The sequence below is a fragment of the Rhineura floridana genome, chromosome 14 (genome assembly GCF_030035675.1).
Source record: "Rhineura floridana isolate rRhiFlo1 chromosome 14, rRhiFlo1.hap2, whole genome shotgun sequence".
NCBI lineage: Eukaryota > Metazoa > Chordata > Lepidosauria > Squamata > Rhineuridae > Rhineura > Rhineura floridana.
The window spans coordinates 38,573,530-38,592,462 of record NC_084493.1 but is presented as its reverse complement, the minus strand read 5'-3'; the positions used below and the strand labels follow the sequence as shown (position 1 = coordinate 38,592,462).

General features: G+C 42.7%; 1 protein-coding gene across 8 annotated transcripts in view; it reads left to right on the top strand.

Moving 5' to 3' along the window:
• The window catches only part of TCF12 (transcription factor 12), a 367,927-nt gene that overhangs the window by 306,505 nt on the left and 42,489 nt on the right, over positions 1–18,933 (top strand). For all 8 annotated transcript variants that reach the window (XM_061595499.1, XM_061595501.1, XM_061595498.1 and 5 more), the window contains 4 exons: positions 5,272–5,411; positions 6,320–6,470; positions 9,578–9,642; positions 14,552–14,630. In XM_061595499.1, coding sequence (XP_061451483.1) covers positions 5,272–5,411; positions 6,320–6,470; positions 9,578–9,642; positions 14,552–14,630 — 435 coding nt within the window. The remainder of the gene's footprint in view (positions 1–5,271; positions 5,412–6,319; positions 6,471–9,577; positions 9,643–14,551; positions 14,631–18,933) is intronic.

The following is an 18,933-nucleotide window of genomic DNA, read 5'->3' as shown; positions in this document are numbered from 1 at the left end:
GTATATAATACCAAGTACAAGAAATAGAAGAAATTATAATATACATAATAAACTAAACAGAATATTCCCTACGTTTCAAGGAAAAACAAACATGTTAAAACAAGCTTATTTTAAAACATAATAATTTAAACAAATCAGATTTCTTAATCACAGTGTAATAAAAAGCAAAACAGTTAAAACAGCTGGCCCCCATCAGAATTTTGTCTTACTATCATTGGGAAAAGAAAAAAAACATTTAATTTACTCAAACACACCCTTACAAAATCAGCACATTCATATTTAAACATATCAACATTCTAAAACAACACACTCACACTTACCTCAAATTACACTCCACAAGCACTCACATGATTCAGCCACACATCCTGAAAACAGCATACTCACATGTACACCCATGACAACCACTCAGATCTACATACAGCCAAATAATGCACACACATATTCATACCAAACCCTCATACCAAACATTCCCCCTTGTCTCTCACTCAAGGGGGCAGAAACTATGCCCACCAGGCTCTCACCGTGGGGGTATAGAAACCACTTCTTCCAACATAGTAGACAACAACACTTCCTCAGGTCTCAACTGAGGAACAAAAACCATTCACATCTCAAATATTAAGGACAGGCTTTCAATCACAACAACAACAACAACAACAATAATAATAATCTTTATTTCTACCCCGCCCTTTTTCCAATAGGACTCAGAGCGGCTTACAACTAAAAACAACACCATTAAAACATACAAAGTATACAATTAAAATAGAATTAAACTTTGAGAAAAATTAAAACCATAAAACATACGTTAAAAACAACAGACAATTTAAAATAATAAGACCATATAATGTAGTTACCAATCCTAGGACACTTAATCCTAGTTGTTCTCTATCCCAAATGCCCGTTGAAATAAAACAGTCTTTACTTGTTGCCGGAAAGACGGCAAGGAGGGAGCTGATCGGACCTCACTCGGAAGGGAGTTCCACAGCCTAGGGGCGGCCACCGAAAAGGCCCTATCTCGTGTCCCCATCATATGTACTTGTGAAGGTGTGGGGAGCACAAGAAGGGCCTCACCTGAAGATCTCAAATCCCGGGCAGGTTCATGTAGGGAGATATGATCTGCCAAATAGCCTGGACCTGAGTCGTATAGGGCTTTGTAGGTCAAAACCAGCACTTTGAATTGTGACCGGAAACAAATTGACAGCCAGTGGAGCTGTTGTAACAGGGGGGTTGTATGATCCCTGTAACCAGCCCCGGTTAGCACGCTGGCTGCAGCTCTTTGTACCAATTTAAGTTTCCAAACAGTCTTCCAAGGCAGCCCCATGTAGAGCGCGTTACAGTAGTCTTAAGCGGGATGTAACCAAGGCATGCATCACCCTAGTCAGATCAGGCAGATCCAGGAACAGGCGCAGCTGGCGCACCAATTGTAATTGGGCAAATGCGCCCCTGGACACAGCAGTAATCTGGGCCTCAAAATTCAAAGCTGAGTCCAGTAGTACACCTAAACTGCGAACCTGAGACTTCATGGGGAGTGTGACCCCATCCAGTACCGGTTGAATCCCTATTCCCTGATCTGCCCTCCGACTGACCAGGAGTACCTCTGTTTTATCAGGATTTAATCTCAACTTGTTTGCCCTCATCCAGTCCATCACTGATGTCAGGCACTGGTTGAGGACCTGTACGGCTTCCTTGGCTTCAGGTGGAAAAGAGAAATAGAGTTGAGTGTCATCAGCATACTGATGGCACAAAATCCCCAAACCCCGTACATCCTTTCCCAGCTGTTTCATGTAAATGTTAAATAACATGGGGGAGAAAACTGAACCCTGAGGGACCCCATAGGTCAATGGCCAAGGGGTCGAGCAGGAGTCCCCCAGTACCACCTTCTGGGTTCGGTCCTCCAGGAAGGACTGGAGCCACTGTACCACAGTGCCCCCAAGTCCCATCTCGGCAAGGCGGCCCAGAAGGATACCATGATTGATGGTATCGAAAGTCGCTGAGAGGTCCAGTAGAACCAGCAGAGACACACTCCCTCTGTCCAGTTCTCTGTGTAGGTCATCCACCAAGGCGACCAAAGCCAGCTCTGTCCTATAGCCAGGCCTGAAACCAGATTGAAATGGATCCAGATAATCCGTATCATCCAAGAATCTCTGGAGTTGGGCGACCACCACACGCTCTATTATCTTGCCTAGAAATTGAGTATTGGAGACTGGCTGGTAGTTACCCAGTACAGAGGGATCCAGGGAGGGCTTTTTCAGCAGTGGTCTTATAACTGCCTCCTTTCAGCATGATGGAATTCTGCCTTGTTGTAGAGAGGCATTGACAACTCCCCTGACCCAATCGACCAGTCCCCCTCTGGTACTTTTAATGAGCCAGGAAGGGCAAGGGTCCAGTGAACAAGTGGTGGCACGCGCCACTCCAAGGATCTTGTCCACATCCTCGGGCAAAACAAGTTGAAAAGAATCCATTTTAATTGGACAAACAGGCACCAAAGTTACATCCTCAGAGACTGTATCAATTTTAGCATCCAAGTTGGAGCGAATCTGAGCGACTTTGTCTGCAAAGTGCCGTGCAAATTCTTGACAGCGGTCTGCTGAGTGGTCAGAATTACCCTCATGGGGGCCAGAACTTAAAAGCCCCCTAACCACTCGAAACAGTTCCACTGGACGGCTCCCAGCAGACGCAATGGAGGCCGAGAAGAAAGATTTCTTCTTAGCCTGCACTGCCTCGGAGTAGGCCTTCAGATAGGTTCTAGCCCGAGATCGGTCAGCTTTGCTCTGAGTCTTCCGCCAATGTCGCTCTAGTCCCCGTCTGACACGTTTCATCACCACCAGCTCCTTAGAAAACCATGGAGCCGTTTTGGCTCCACTCCGAAAGACAGGATGCTCGGGAGCTATCGTGTCCACCGCCCTGGCCATTTCCCTATTCCAGAAGTCAACCAGTGCTTCGACAGGATCGCCTGCCAAGGTGACAGGAACAAGAGCCGTGAGGAAACCATCCGGATCCATCAGCCTCTTGGGATGGACCATTCTAATCGGTCCCCCACCCCTGTAGAGGTTCTGGGTCCCAGTGAGTCTAAACCCGACCAGGTAGTGATCTGTCCATGACAACGGAGCCACCGCAAGTTCTTCCATACCAAGAACATCGTCATCCCGACCAACACAGAAAACAAGGTCGAGGGTGTGACCAGCAACATGAGTGGGGCCACATAATACTTGGGACAGACCCATGGTTGTCATGGAGGCCATGAAGTCCTGAGCCACTCCCGACAGAGCAGTCTCAGCGTGGATGTTGAAGTCACCCAGTACCACAAGTCGAGGGGACTCCAACACCTATTCTGTCCTGGCCACCTAACTTCACGTACACACACTCGAACCCTGAGAACTGTGGGAGAGGGCACCTGGTCAGGGGAATGGTGTCACGATAGACCACTGCAACCCCACCTCCCCGTCCCACAGGTCTCGCCTGCTGCTGTACTGAGAAACCAGGTGGACAAAGCTGGGAGAGATTAACCCCCCCCCAGCTTCATCCAACCAGGTCTCCGTAATACAGGCCAGGTCGGCTCATTGGCTTGCCATGTCTCTTCAGCGCTTGCAGCTGGATTTTTCTTGGCAGGCGATGGATTCCAGACCCCAAGACGACTCCAAGTGTGACTCTAAGTGTGCACTTAGTGTTGCACTGTGCCTCAGGCAGCCCCTCCCCTTTATGTACCTGGAGCAGAAGAAAGGAATATATTGTATATATATTGTTATTGGTGCCAACATGCACCACATGCACTGATTCTTCCCCAGTGCTATCTTCCAGGCTATCTAGACAATAGGTGACATGTGCAATCTTAGTGCCAGGCAGGCAATTCACCTGCAGTCTGCACGTCATCACACCCCGATGTTCGTAATAATTACCCACTACCAGGATTACTTCATCTGCCGGAGGAGTGTCTTAGGCATGAAAGGTTCAGAGAAGGGCAACAAAGGATGATCAGGGGACTGGAAACAAAGCTCTGTGAGGAGAGACTGAAAGAACTGGGCATGTTCAGCCTTGAGAAGAAAAGACTGAGGGGAGATATGATAGCAGTCTTCAAGTACTTGAAAAGTTGTCACACAGAGGAAGGCCGGGATCTCTTCTCTGTCGTCCCATTGTGCAGGACATAAAATAATGGGTGGAAGTTGTAGGAAGCCAGATTTTGACTGATCATCAGGAACAACTTCTTAACTGTTAGAGCCGTATGACAATGGAACTAAGTACCAAGGAAGGTGGCAGGTTCTCAACATTGAAGGCATTCAAGAGGCTGCTGCACAGCCACCTGTCAGGGATGCTTTAATTTGGATTCCTGCATTGAGCAGGGGGTTGGACTCGATGGCCTTATAGGCCCCTTCCAGTTTTACAATTCTATGATTCTGTGTGTGACTCCCAAGAAATGGGTCTCTTCTAAAGGATCATTTCCCACTTCCTAAGTGTGATGCCCTCCTTCCCTGAGAACCTTATTCTCCATGACAGCAGGGGAGCTATCATCCAGCTATAACATCCTTGAAAGCCTCATCCACCAGTCTCTCTGCCTTTCTCAGCATCTGCAGGTCAGCCACTTTGCCCTCAAAGGAACGGTCTTGTTCCCTGAGGGCCAGGAGCTCATTGCATCATAGTCCTACACGTGATATACAGGGAAATACACTGGAAAGCCCCATAGAAAGCTGGCTTTCTCCCTGCAATATCCACTAAGATAGAGCACCACATCTAACTATCCTTCTGAAGTTGTGATTATATTTTTTTACCGTTTGTACGTTCTTTAGAGGTTGGTCAACCATAATAAATGTCTATCACTTTGATATAAAATGAGTCTTCATTATTAGAGGTACACACTACACTGGACAGCCTTCAAGTTGATCCTGACTTGTGGTGACCCTATGAACAGGGTTTTCATGGTAAGGGGTATTCAGAGGGGGTTTAGCATTGCCTTCCTCTGAGGCTGAGAGGCAGTGACTGGCCCAAGGTCACCCAGTGAGCTTCATGTCTGTGTGGGGATTCGAACCCTGGTCTCCCAGGTCGTAGTCCGACACTCTAGCCACTACTTGGCTAGATCAGCTTTATCAGCTGTGGGTGGGTATTTTAAAAACAACACCAGATCACCACATGAGGGCTGTGAGAAAAATTTAGGCAGGGTATGAAATGTACATGACAAAAGCAATGAAGTGATGGCACAGCACATACTGTTTTACTCATAAATGAGAAGGTACTTTGTCTAAGATCCATTCATCTTCTCTCTTGTTTTTATTGCAAATAAAGATGGAACCCACAGTGCTTCAGACCTTTGGAGCCCTTCCAATGGTATGAGCCAGCCTGCCTATTGTGGAATGCTGGAAAGTTCCTCCTCTCACATGTCACAGTCCAGCAGTTATGCCAGTCGACACACACATGACCGCTTGGTAAGACAAGAACACTTGCTCTTTCACTATGGTCAGTTGGAACTCAGTTGTTAACTATCCTTTAAGAGCCTGGTTTTGCTGGATTATAAATAAATTGTCAGATCAGTCGCATAAAGCTTTATTTAAATGATCTGAGATAGCCAAATATGAACCAATTTTTATCTGCCCAGAAGGGCAGACCTGTTCATTTTTTAAAAAGCTCTTTAGGTCCTTGTATGTTGCCATAACAGAGAATAGAAAAGAAAATTCACATCCTTAGCAAAAGGTTTTATTTCTTAAATTGCAAGTTCTCCCACACTTTCTTACTATTCCCCCACATTTTCATACTGGGTGATAGCAGTTGGGTTGAGGAGCTTGTAACTCAGGTTAAAAAAGACAGGAAGCAGTGGTACAGAATCTACCAAGAGTTTTCACAATAAAGGGATGTGAGCAGTGATACCCCTCAATAATTCTGTATTTATTGATCTTTATTTATTGGGAATGGTGCTGGTTAACAGTTCCTTGAATGATCTGGAGTCTTGGGTACACAATGAGAAAGGCAGGTATATAATTCAGGAGGTGAAATTCAAAGCAGCCTTCTAAAAGCTCTCTAGAGTGGGTGGCTGGGCATCAGAATGCACTGAGCATAAATAAGTCCAAAGGGATAACTATTGGAATAGAATCCCAAGATTCAGGTGCAGTTTACCTTTGGTTACCACTTACTGGGGAGAGACAGGGAATAGCTGTTAGTCAATGCAGAAACATTTTTCTAGCCACTGCTGTGCTAATGATCCTTGATCTGATCCAGCAAGGCAGTTCTGATATTCTTAACTTGAATATTTTGGTTTAGTTTGTGTTTTGTTAATGTTAACTAAGGCATTAATATTTCTCCCTTCATTTGTGACCCCCACATTTCTGCTTTTTCCTAGAGCTATCCCCCACACTCAGTCTCGCCAGCAGATGTAAACACCAGTCTTCCTCCAATGTCTAGCTTCCACCGGAGCACCAGCAGCAGTTCATCATATGTTGCTGCCGCACACACTCCGCCTGTCAATGGATCAGATAACAACAACATACTGGGTGAGATTTTTTTAAGGAAGATTATGGCTAATCTAGAAATCTGTATGCTTGTGCTGCTGCTGTTTAATTGTCCATTTAGATTGTCAAAGTGAATTTGTCACATCACAAATGCATCGTTTGGGGCTATATTATTGTCAGTGTTGACTGTTGGAACTTTGCCTGAAGAAATGGTTTGGGGTTTGTTTGATAAATGTGGTAGTATGGTGTGCTTTCAAATGCAGGGCTAATTATTATGCAAAGATAAGAGTTGAGTTTTCATTATTTCCCACCCAAAGAGCCTAACCAAAATTTCCTTTTTCCTACTAGTGGATTCATTCAAGAAGCTAGTGTGTAGTTCTTTATGATGAGGAAACTGTGAAGGTATTTTATAACTGATGTGTACAATATGTCTAAAGTACCCCAAAATAACTAGGTGCTAGTCAAATCCAACATGACTGTAGGCTGGGAACAAGCAAAATTCCCCTTGTTCACTCTACTGATTCTAAACCTGGGTTTAGTTTTCTAAGGCTCAGTTCAGACGATGGTTCAGCTCAGTCATGGAATGGACTTGTTCCCCAGTTTGGAGAAATTTTCATAATGTCTAGTTGCGGGCCAGCTTGATGATTCTGAAGTCATTAATGTGATTGTCTTATCATAATTGTGCTGTGATAAATGCATTAAAATATTTGTTAAATTTATTTATTTGTTAAATTTGTATCTCATCTTTCCATCAGATGGTACTTAATGTGGCTTGAGTAGCTTTAAAGAAGTAATTTGAGACTTCTTTGGACTGCATTGTAGGCCTCAATGATAACTCTCAAGCAGCATGCTTGTTGCTGGATAATCTGGCAGTGGCAGACTCAGAGTTTCCCAAACAGATGAAAGATGATTTACACAGGGTTACTTTGTCAGCAGCATTCTTAGCAGCTTCATTCTGAAATGTTATACAAAGTTCAACTAGGACTATGCTACCAGTGTGGTGGCCTAGAGCATTTTCTTCAGCCCAGATGTTTTTGAACTACAACTCCCATCAACTCCAGCCGGCTTAGCCAATGGCCAAGGATGATGGGAGTTGCCCCAGATGTTGTTGACTACAAAGTTGAAGAACAGTGGCCTAAAGGAACACTCCGCTCTAATTGGGACATCTCCAAAACCATTAGGGTTTTGTGAGCCATACTGCCTTCGGAGCTGTGGATTTGTGAGAATCTAGACAAGATCATCCTCACTCAAATTAGAAGTGATCATTGACACCCAGTGAGTGATCCGAAGTGATCATTGACATCCGAAGTACTTCTGTCAAAGGACCAGCAAAAAGAGAGAGAGAGAGAGAGATCTAGATTCTGACCATTCAAATCTAGCCATAGCCTGTAGTGGGCCTAATGACCCTGACCCCACTATAAAGCATAATTGTGTCATGTCTGGCTACTCCACATACGATTCTGTCCTTTCGTGATCAGTTTGCTCAGCAGCTTCAGCGTCCAATCACACTTGCATGATAAACTGCCTCCATTGTTCACATTCCCTGCAGAGACTCCTCGTCTGTTGATCATGGCAGATGCCAGCCTCATAGGCTGAGGAGTTTCAGGTTTGGGTGACTCAAGGGATCTGGTCCAGATAAGAAGCAGGAAAAGCATCACTTAACTGGAGCTGAGGACAGTCAGGTTAGCTCATGTGACATTCTAGGAACCTGTTGAGGACAAGAACTCTCACTCGTCACAGGACAATACAGCAATAGAATGTATCAGCAAAGGAGGAGGTGTAAGCTCTATGGCGTTACATGAGGAATCTTGGAAATTGTACACCTTGTCAGGAAAAAAAATCTGCAGCTGTAAAGGTAGAACATGTCACCAGACTGTTGAACACAATGGCAGAGTGGATGAGCAGACAACTCAGCAGGAAAAGAAATGGATCATGCATCTGAAGATATTTCTGTAGTTCTTCTGCCATGTTGGGGCATCTTAAACTTACTTGCATCTTCAGACATTCCCCAACTCTGCCATTTCTCCTCCAGAACCAAATAATCTCATTTTGAAGGGGTGGAAAGAAGCATTAGCAGTGGATTAGCTGACAGTCCTGCTGTGTACTTTTCCTTCCGACTGATCTCCAGGGTTGTCCAAATAGTACAAGAACTGCAGGTGGACATTGTTCTGATGACTCCCTGGTGACCGAGGAGGTCTTCTCTTTTAACTTATTCAGAAGGTCAAAGCAATATCTTTGGCAGTTTCCCTGCTGTTTGGATCTTCTGACTCTGGATCCATGGTCTCCTCATCCACACATCCTGGATGTTGAACAGGAACAACAATGCAGGTTAAGTTACTCAGATGGTGTTATGGCTACTGTTCTGGTCTTCTGCAGACTTTTATCTGATTGAGTATGTAGTAACACTGGGTGGCATTCACTACATGTAATGCAATGCATATGTGTATAAAGCATTGTAAGCTATCTTGTCTACAGCGCTGCATTTGGAAGGAAAACCAGGAAGACTGGTTCCTAATAATTGGTAGAGCACAGAGAGAACCTATCTAAGGGATTGACTACATCACAGATATGAAAACTGCAGCACTGGAGAAAGGGGAAATTGGACTTGCCTGTGAATTCTTGTTCTCAGGATGTGGAGGAGTCTACCTGACACCCACCCCCACAAAAAAACAGAGAAAGGACCAAGTTGTTTGGTGCAGATCCAGCTACATCTGTAATGAGTTCTCCAGGTTAGAGGCTAAAAAATTAAGAGTCCTGAGAATGACCTTGTGTCCTGTCCTCTTCATGGTTTGTTACTTCCTGACACAGTCCAGTGGCTTTGGTAACAATTTTGAAGTTCGTCAATCCTACACTTTAGGTGCTTTTTATATATAGGTCAAGAGGGGTTTCTTTCCCTTCTCTTGGTATCTTTGCAACCTGATTCTGCCTGCAACTAAGATGAGTTGTGTTCCCAAATATGAAGACTGCTGTATCTCTATACCACTGAGAGCAGTCATTCACAGGTAAATCCAAATTTCCTTTTTAGTCTTCCCCAGATTTTTGTATTTTAAGTCATGGTAATCCCTTTGAGACAGCATCGGTATTAAATAGCAGCCTACTACAATTACCTTCAACATTAATTCAACATTCATATTGTCTTTTCTTTACAGTTAACAGAGGCAATGCTGCTGGAAGCTCACAGACTGGGGATGCTCTTGGAAAAGCCTTGGCATCTGTAAGTAATGCTGTCTGAAGCAGTCACAGAAATAACGTAGGCTGCATGCAAGTTCTTGTCCATTTTTTATATCAAGCAATTTTTTTGAATAATGCACATCATGGTATGTGGGTATATATACACACTAGGGTGCCAGCCTCAATCCCAGGAACAGGAACCCCAGGCATCCCCCAGCAAACCCCCAGTTCCTCCAGGCATTGGCACACAGTGGCTACTGGTGTCCCACGCACTCTCTGTGGGCACTCGCCTAGGCCTGCCTGCCTCACCTTTTCCTCCATAGCTCACCTAGGCCGCTGCAGCTTGCCGAGGCCACTGGTGCCCCCCTGCCACGACCTCACCTAGCCCAGTCCCCTCACCACCTCACCTAACCCCCCGCTACCTAGCCTGGCATTGCCTGTCAGCCTGCCTGCCTGCCTCCCTTGCCCACTTGCTGCCATAACCCTGCAGCATTTAGAAGGCTGTCATCGCATGATTACAGCATAACAGCAGCCTAAGAAAAATATTATATGTATGGCTATATAGTTGGTGAAGTTCAAAATGGACATCAGGTTGGAGAAGGCTGGTGGGTACACTCATACAGAATTGCACACAGGGAATTTCGTATGGATGACATTTTTTCTGTAAGTACTGTTAGTCCTAAGACAGGATAAATATAGGTTTCTTGTGCATGAATAAAAAAAATAACATCAGTGTTCAAAATGTTTATTTGCAAAGGCAGAGGGACTAAGCAGCTCACATGAAGAACAGTGTGGAAACAGCAACAAGAAACTTTTCTCTGAAGAAAAGATGAATTCGTTAGGAAATAAAGATTTGGTGAAGCTTGTGAAATAGTAGAGATAGGAATAATCCCTTTGGCCTCCATGATGCTCAAGTCTTTTCTCAGTGAAAATGTTAAAAGTTGCAGTTTGGGGGAGGGGGGTATGTACAGGACAGCATTTTAAAACAAGATGTAAAAGAGCCAAAATAAACAAATTATGAAAAGTTTTGATTGATAAATGTAGTGAAATTGCATTTTCTAGAACCTTGTTGTCTAGAGATCTATTGGGTTCAAGGTGTGTTTTTAGAAGACTTCATCTCAAGATGTAAGTAATGCAGAAAAATTCAAGTCTTGGATCTCTGGATGATGACAGCTGGGAAAAGTCTGCAGACCTCTGTTGCTTAGCACAGAGAGGGAACCTACCCATGGTTCAAGAGATGAAAATTAGTCTTTGTAGTCACAAGAGATTATCTCCACCTTTCCCAACTCCAAGCTGGTACATGCAAATAAACCCTCACCTATACACTTATTAACCCCTTGTGTATTTTATTAAAATCATTTATAGACTGCTTCTCATCCAAAGATCCAAGATCAGCTTAAAGAATAAAATTACAGCATTAAAATGTTAAAAGGATATAAAATCAAATAAGCATTAAAATATACATACAGTCTAAATAAAGTCAACAGTAAGCAATAAACAATATCAGCAATATACGCAGTATCTAAAATGGACCAATAACTTAATCAGGAGAGCCTGAGCAAATAAATGTGCCTTTTACAGTCTTTAGAAGCACCCGACTGTCAGTGCCACCCATATAGCAGGCGGCTGGGTGGTGTTTGCCAGCAGGAGAATCTTGAATTGGGTCAGTAGAAGACTATCAAAGATTCCTCTGGTGTGGGCCACAGGGAGAAAAACTGTGTTATTAACAGTCTAGAAGACTGAGTTTTGTGATATGCCAACTTATTTATTATTTATTGAATTTATATCCTGTCCTTCCTCCCAAAAGGAACTCATAACTTCATGGGCTGTTCTCTAGCTGAGAGTTTGGTTGCCTTGCCTGTTGCAGATCTGCACTAAAGTTCTCCCTGAGCATAGAATATAGTCTGACGTTTTATGGAGAACTCCTGGAATGATGTTGTATTATTCTGTTTTAGATAAGGATTTAGGGTAGTAACATGATTTAGCTTATAAAGTTAAGCAGTCAGATAGGGGATTGGAGGCTTGTGTGTAGAAGTTTTGATGTCAGAGTAAGTGTGCATAAACGGAAGGGTGGACTTCAATTGTCATGGTAACGCAGTCCTGTCATCCCGTGCTCTTGCTTGGCAGGAGCAACCAGGTCATTCCATGATTCATTTCTGTCATAGCTGATGGTGATGCATTCCATCTGTTCCATCAGCTCATGCTACAGTACACACTTGGAATTCTGGGATTCATCCATCTGTACCATTGTCCCCAAAAAAGAATCCTGGGAACTGCTGCTCTTCAGGAAGTAAATGGTCGCATAAAGGGATCACTGCGTGCTGCTTGTGCTTCTTGTTCTTTTAAAGTGGTTCAAAGTACAATGAACTGTTGCTGAAGTAGTTAAATCTTCCTGGAATGGTGAAGATGCTTTCTTTTTCTAGCTTTTAAATACTGTTGTTAGTAGCAACAATAAGAATGTCTAGTTGTAAAATTCTGCTGGTGTACCTCATTTCAAAAACAAATGCCTTTCATGTGTGAAACATCAGAAGATACAACATTTGTTCCTCAGTTTAAGTATTAAAGACCATACAGAACACTGTGTTATTAAACATGTAAGGCCAGATAATACTTTTGCAAAGGTTCTTTTATTTTAGGTTTAAGCCTAGATAATTGTGGTCTTAATCTCAGAGTAGGCAAGAAAGAGCATTGTACATGAAAGTATTTGCACAAAGTTCCCAAAGCCCAATGGATTATATATTGGTTTAGATAATGAACCAGTGTAGATAGAAAGCAAAGAAAATCTGGATGTTTGTACCATTTCTTATGTGTTTTCCTGAACATTTGCCAAACAATAACCCTTTTAAGATTGTGGCCATGGTGGGTTTATATGGCAGGAGAAGCATCTGGTTTATTTCAGTGCTTAATGCCAAATCAAAACACTTGGTCTTTAATTTAAAGGAGATCAAAGTGGAGGGCTATTTAACTTCCTTGATTATATCAAATCTCTTTTGTCAGAACCTATGTTTTGACTCCTACCTCCAAACCGGGGGTGGGGTAGAAAGCAGCCTTTGTGCAGCTTAGATAGCGAAATGGCCAGTAGTCCTTGAACAAAGGAGGAGAAAATGTTGGGAAGTTGACTTTTCCAAGTTATTCCTGAATGGCTTTTGTTGCTTGAGGCTCAGTGATATTAGCATGACAAAGCTGAACTGAAATGTACTCTGAAGTGCTTTAAAACACTGTGCTAACATCTCCAAGGCTTGGTGCTGCAGGCTTTCTGTTGTTTAGCCTTTGCATGGGCCACTTTTTCATTTAGAACAAGCATATTGGCATCCCGCTGGTTAGAATGGACCATGACACTTCAAAAGAGGCCTGTTATTTGTTGCAAGAAAGTGAGTCCTGTTAGTGGCAAAGTGCCCCAGTAGATTCTTCCTCATTTGGTAATCAACAGAAAAACCAGCCCTCACTTGCATAAGAAATATAGGCCTCTTTTAACTGTGGGCTTTTAAAACTGCCCTTTTTCTTTTGAAAAGTACCATGCACATTCTGATTGTGGTGACATTAGGTTTTGTTCTGGCTTCTCAACATTAACTCGGAGAGAAAGTTACTTATGAACTGATAAGAAACACTGCAAAGTAAGTGTTATGCATGAAAAACATGTAGGGCATTATGCACTAGAAAATCCTGACTAACTCAGTGAATGGGAGCAGCATCGCTGCTCAGTGGCCGTTCACTTCATTGTGTGAGATGAATTGCTGGCCTTGGCGCCAATGGCATTTGCCTTCTGCGATTCAAAATTTTGGACACAGACAGAGGCATTCTAGATTGTCTTACCAACATTAAATTGTCAGATGTTTTACAAAAGAGAAACCAAGTGGCTAGGGATATAAACATTTCCAATAGGATTAATAAGCATTTTCTAATTTTACAAATTAAAATCACTGTTTGCCAAACTTTGAAAGGAGATGTAGTTCAGATCATATATTGTACTTCTACTCCAGTAATCAGGATACACTGATTTCTTATTCTTTTACTTTATTTTTATTTATTTAATAGACTTTGTATTGCGCTTAATCATCAAAGCCTCTGATCAGTTTACATAAAATATAAATTACACATTCAAAATACCAATAAAATCAGATGTTAAAAACAAGTTGACCTAAGAACTTTCAAAATGTGGACAAAATTAGTAGTGTTAAAATATACATAATAAAATACAATTGCATATTAAAATACATGTCAGATTTTCATGTCTGGGTAAGCTTGTGTATAGAAAATAATTTTTAGCGAACAGCAAAAACAATACAGTGAAGGTGTCTGCCTAATATCAATGGGCAGGGAGTTCCAGAGTGTAGGTGCTGCCACACTGAAGGATCAATTCACTGCACATGCTTTAGTTTTTACATACGGGAATCCACATATGTTCTTCTATGTATGAAAAGAGTATTTCTGCACAATCAATGTTGAACTATTTTGCATTGGCACAATTCACTAGGAACTTCTCTTGTGCAATTTCTTTTGGAATGAATAGGTACAGTACAAAGACAACATTTAAGTAGCCAATGAATTGTCTTGGCAATTGGTTAAACCTCTCATTTATTTTTACCGTGATCAGGTACACAGTTAATTAATTATTGCAGAACTAATTAAATCTTTATTAAACTACAAGAAGAGATATTGTGGAGGGTATTAAATGAATCATAGAGTGGTATTCAACACTAGTCCTTTTCAGATAGACCCATTGAGGTTAATGGGCAAAACTAATTTAAATTCATTAATTTCAGTGGATATACTTTGAGTAGAACACACAGTGTAATAATAAAAAATTAAAAGATGCCACATTCAAACTTTCTAACAATTTTATTTCCTTCAAAAATGTTCAAACAGAACTAAGACCTCTTTTTTATTGAATTTTCTAGTGTATAATAATGAGTTCAATTACCACATTCATGCCTTTTTTCCTTTTCATTTAGATTTATTCTCCTGACCACACTAGCAGTAGTTTTCCTTCAAATTCCTCAACACCTGTTGGATCACCATCACCTCTCACAGGTAGGCTCACCTCTCACACCTTTACTTCACAATTTTCTGATTAGATTACACATTTTGCTCTGTGTTTTTTCTTCACATCCTTCTTAAGGATGAATATGTATGTATTTTGGAAGAGAAATAAAGATGTTGCAGTCTGCTTTCACAGAGGTACCCAATCTGCCAAATTTCTGACAGACTGTCAGGTAATTTGACTTCTGTGTGATGCCACAGCCATGAAGGGAACCCAGCATGGAGGACCCAGAGATCTGGCTTGCTCAGCCTGTCTGTAGACATAAAGGGCCCCATCATAACTTACCACCAAGGGGTCATGGCAGCAACCTTAACTCAGCAGCATGGGATTGGTTTCCACATCCTGATGTGTGGGGAACCACAGCCTGAACTTCAGTCTTGTGAGTTCTTTATGCCATACATGCATATAAAAATTGATTGGATTTGTTTATTTCGGACATTGATCAGCTGATGACATATACAACGGACATGCCTTTTAGGGTTGTGGTTTATGTTTAGTGCTAGGCATGATGAAGAATTGTGGGTTTTTTATGGTTCTTTCAAAGGTTTCACAGGTTATGCCCATTTTCCCCATAATCTACGCTATCCTTCGCTACATGAAGCAAAATCAAGATCTGCATTTTAAATAACTTGGGCTGTAATTGTAAAAAAAAGTACAGAGTAAACAACATTTAATTCAATGGGTTTTACTTTTGAGTAAACATACATAGGATTGCACCGTTAGCTACTTCTTAGTTCACCAATGACTTAGAGTAACTTTTAAAAATCTTTTTGAATTTAGAGGCATTTCAGGAACTCCTTGCATAAACCATCACACAACAAGACAGGGAGGTTGCTTTAAATAACTTGAACTTCCATTTGAAAAAGCAATTCTGTGAAATCAGGGTGTTTTGCTTTTTATTTCTATTTCTTACTGTTTTAAGGAAAGGAAAGAGGGAATTCTGGAGCTGTGGTATTCTTGTGACGTTAAAATAAAACAAAAGTTGCTTGTAAGGAATGGATGTGGGGGTTGTCAAGTGTGGCGAGGTAGTCCGGGCAGCTGAATCATTCTTAGTGGATTCTGTGGGCTCCATTGACACTGGGGCCTCAGCTGTCTAGTAAATGTTGAACAGCTGTTCAACACACACAGAGGATTTATGAAAGCCCCATTGACTTAAATTTGTTATTTAACAAGGAATTAGAACGAATGGCTGGATGATGTAACTCTTATAGAGTTTGTACAATGTAAAATGTCCACACAGCAATATCAGTGATATTTGTTATGTGGAAGCTTGGCAACAGTCCTGATCTATAACAGGTTTGTTGATGGTGCGGACTGTAATAGAGTCACTATCTTTCCTCACAAACAATGCTGCCAAACAGGACAGGGTACCTGTTGCAGATGAGGCCTCACATGACAGAACGCCACTCCATGCCAAACAACTCCCTGCACATAAAAAATAAGCATGTCAAGGAGAGAAAACATAGCCAACCATTCTCATTGACATTCCATTTCTTAATGTGCAGGGAGCGTTTTTTGTATGGGGATGTTCTTATTCATGTGAACCCCACTGGCAGTATGCAGTTGTGCATTCCGTGTAAGGTTTACTATCTCAGTGAGAACCAGGTGCAGAAGGATTTGTGCTGGGTATTTGGAAACACAAGAGGGACCCACATCAAAATGTTGCAGTGTGTAGCCCTTCTTCAAAGTTCCAGCCAGCCAGCGATTCCCCTTTCTGGGATAATCCATTGCATTCCCCCTTCCCACTGTCAGTATGTATTCCATGACTACTGAGCATGCTCAGTTCTCATTAGACGGTCTGTTGGCTTTTTCCTCTTTAGTGTCTTTTTTGGGGGTTTGGGGTTCTTGGCCTCTTGATTCCTTCATCTTCTATGTGAAGGGTACTATTTTGACCACAAAGGTCGACACTCCAAGGATGAGTGTGTTATTAGCATGTATATGATGATCTGGCTATAAGAATGTGGCAATGCTTTAATAAGTTGGACAGAGGATGGAATCTGTCTTGTTGAGAGGTTCTCAAGAGCCAGTCAGAAAATATTTTGGTTTCATTTGTTCAGGAGTAATCAGACCGTAAGTCCTAAGGATTATAACCTCCTTAAAGTTGCTTCCAGCCTCCGCTAAGAAAGAGAGTGGGTGCGTAAGGGAGCCTTTTGACAAGGGTAACTTTATATAGGAATTCTGCTTTTGGCAGAGCATTGGACTTGCCAGGTATACTTTGTCTTATGTGGCGGCTTTGAGTGCTGTATCAGTCTTGAAACGCGGACCGTTCGAATCCAGGTGTGTCAGCAGCAGGCTGTTGAAAGGAATTAATGTTAGGCCAGCAGGTGATAATTGCATCTGCCTGGCTTTAGGGCCAAGGGAAACTTGGCTAGAAGTTTAGTTCACTAGGATATTCATTGCTTCCATATCCATCTGCTTTTATTTTTTTATTGTATGCTGCCCTGACATTTCTTTAACTGAAGGGCAGCATACTTTTTCCTAAATAAATAAATAGTGTTTGTGTTGGTGCATGTTTGTATCTTTTGGGAAACTACTACCAAATTGTCTATGGCACTCCCACCATCCATGTTACAATACTAGGACATATTATTAGCATTAGCATTTATTGCCTGCCCTTCACCTAGAGGTCCCAGGGCAGGTTACAGCAACCTTAAAATACAATGTTAAAAACAATTAAAACAACCAGAATCACAATCCTCTTCACGTGTCAAAGACCAGGGTGAAGAGGTGTGTTTTAGCATATGATGAAAGCTGTATAATGAAGGTGCCAGACACACCTCTGTGGAAGGGAATCCCACAACGGCCACGGAGAAGGCCCTCTTCCAGGCCAGCCCCCCCAAGCTTCTGAGGGTGGTGCAGATTTGCAGATGATATAAACTCGGGGGGGATAGCTAATACCTGGGAAAACAGAAACAAGATTCAAAGGGATCTTGATTGGATGGAGCATTGGGCTGAAAACAACAGAATGAAATTTAACAGGGATAAGGGCAAAGTTCTTCTAGGAAAAAGAAACCAAGTGCACAGTTATAAGATGGGGGATACTTGGCTCAGCAATACGACATGCGAGAAGGATCTTGGGATTGTTGTGGATCACAAACTGAACATGAGCCAACATTGCAAGGTGGCTGCAAAAAAGGCATATGCTATTTTAGGCTGCATTAACAGAAGTATATTTTCCAAATCGCATGAAGTATTAGTTCCCCTCTATTCAGCACTGCTTAGGCCTCATCTCGAGTACTGCCTCCAGTTCTGGACACCACACTTTAAGAAGGATGCAGACAAACTGGAACAGGTTCAGAGGAGGGCAACAAGGAAGATCAGGGGACTGGAAACAAAGCCCTATGAGGAGAGACTGAAAGAACTGGGCACTCTTAGCCTTGAGAAGAGAAGACTAAGGGGAGATAGGATAGCACTCTTCAAGTATTTGAAAGGTTGCCACACAGGGAAGGGCCAGGATCACTTCTCGATCATCCCAGAGTGCAGGACACGGAATTATAGGCTCAAGCTGCAGGAAGCCAGATTTCAGCTGAACATCAGGAAAAACTGCCTAACTATTAGAGCAGTGTGACGATGGAACCAATGACCTAGAGAGGTGGTGGGCTCTCCAACACTAGAGGCATTCAGGAGGCAGCTGGACAGCCATCTGTCAGGAATGCTTTGATTTGGATTCCTGCATTGAGCAGGGGGTTGGACTCGATGGCCTTATAGGCCCCTTCCAACTCTGTGATTCTATGAACTACACAAAGGCCCCCTCTGCTGATCTCAATACCCGAGAGGGTCTGTAGGAAAGTAGACAATATTTCAGATATTTGGGACCTATGCCATTTAAGGCTTTAAACAGTAGCTTGAGGACCTTAAATTGACCCGAAAACAAACTGGCAACCAATGCAGCTGTTTTACAACAGGGGTTATATGAGATCTAAAAGGAACCCCAGCCAGTAATCTGGCTGCTACATTTTGGACCAGCTGAATTTTCCCAGTGAGCAGCCACACATAGAGCACATTGAACAATCCAGTCTGGAAGTTACCAGAGCGTGGAGCACTGTGGCCAAGTCATCTCTGTCCAGAAAAGGCGGAACCCGGCAAACCAGCTGGAAATGGGCACTCCTAGCCACTGAGACCACCTGAGCCTCCAGTGACAGTGTTGGATCCAGGAGTACCCCCAAACTGTGGCCCTGCTCCTTCCAGGGGGGTGCAGCCCTGTCCAGAACAGGCTGTCTCTCCACCTCGCACACATGAGAACTCTAGACACATAGCACCTCTGTCTTTTCAAGATCCATCCACAATTATATA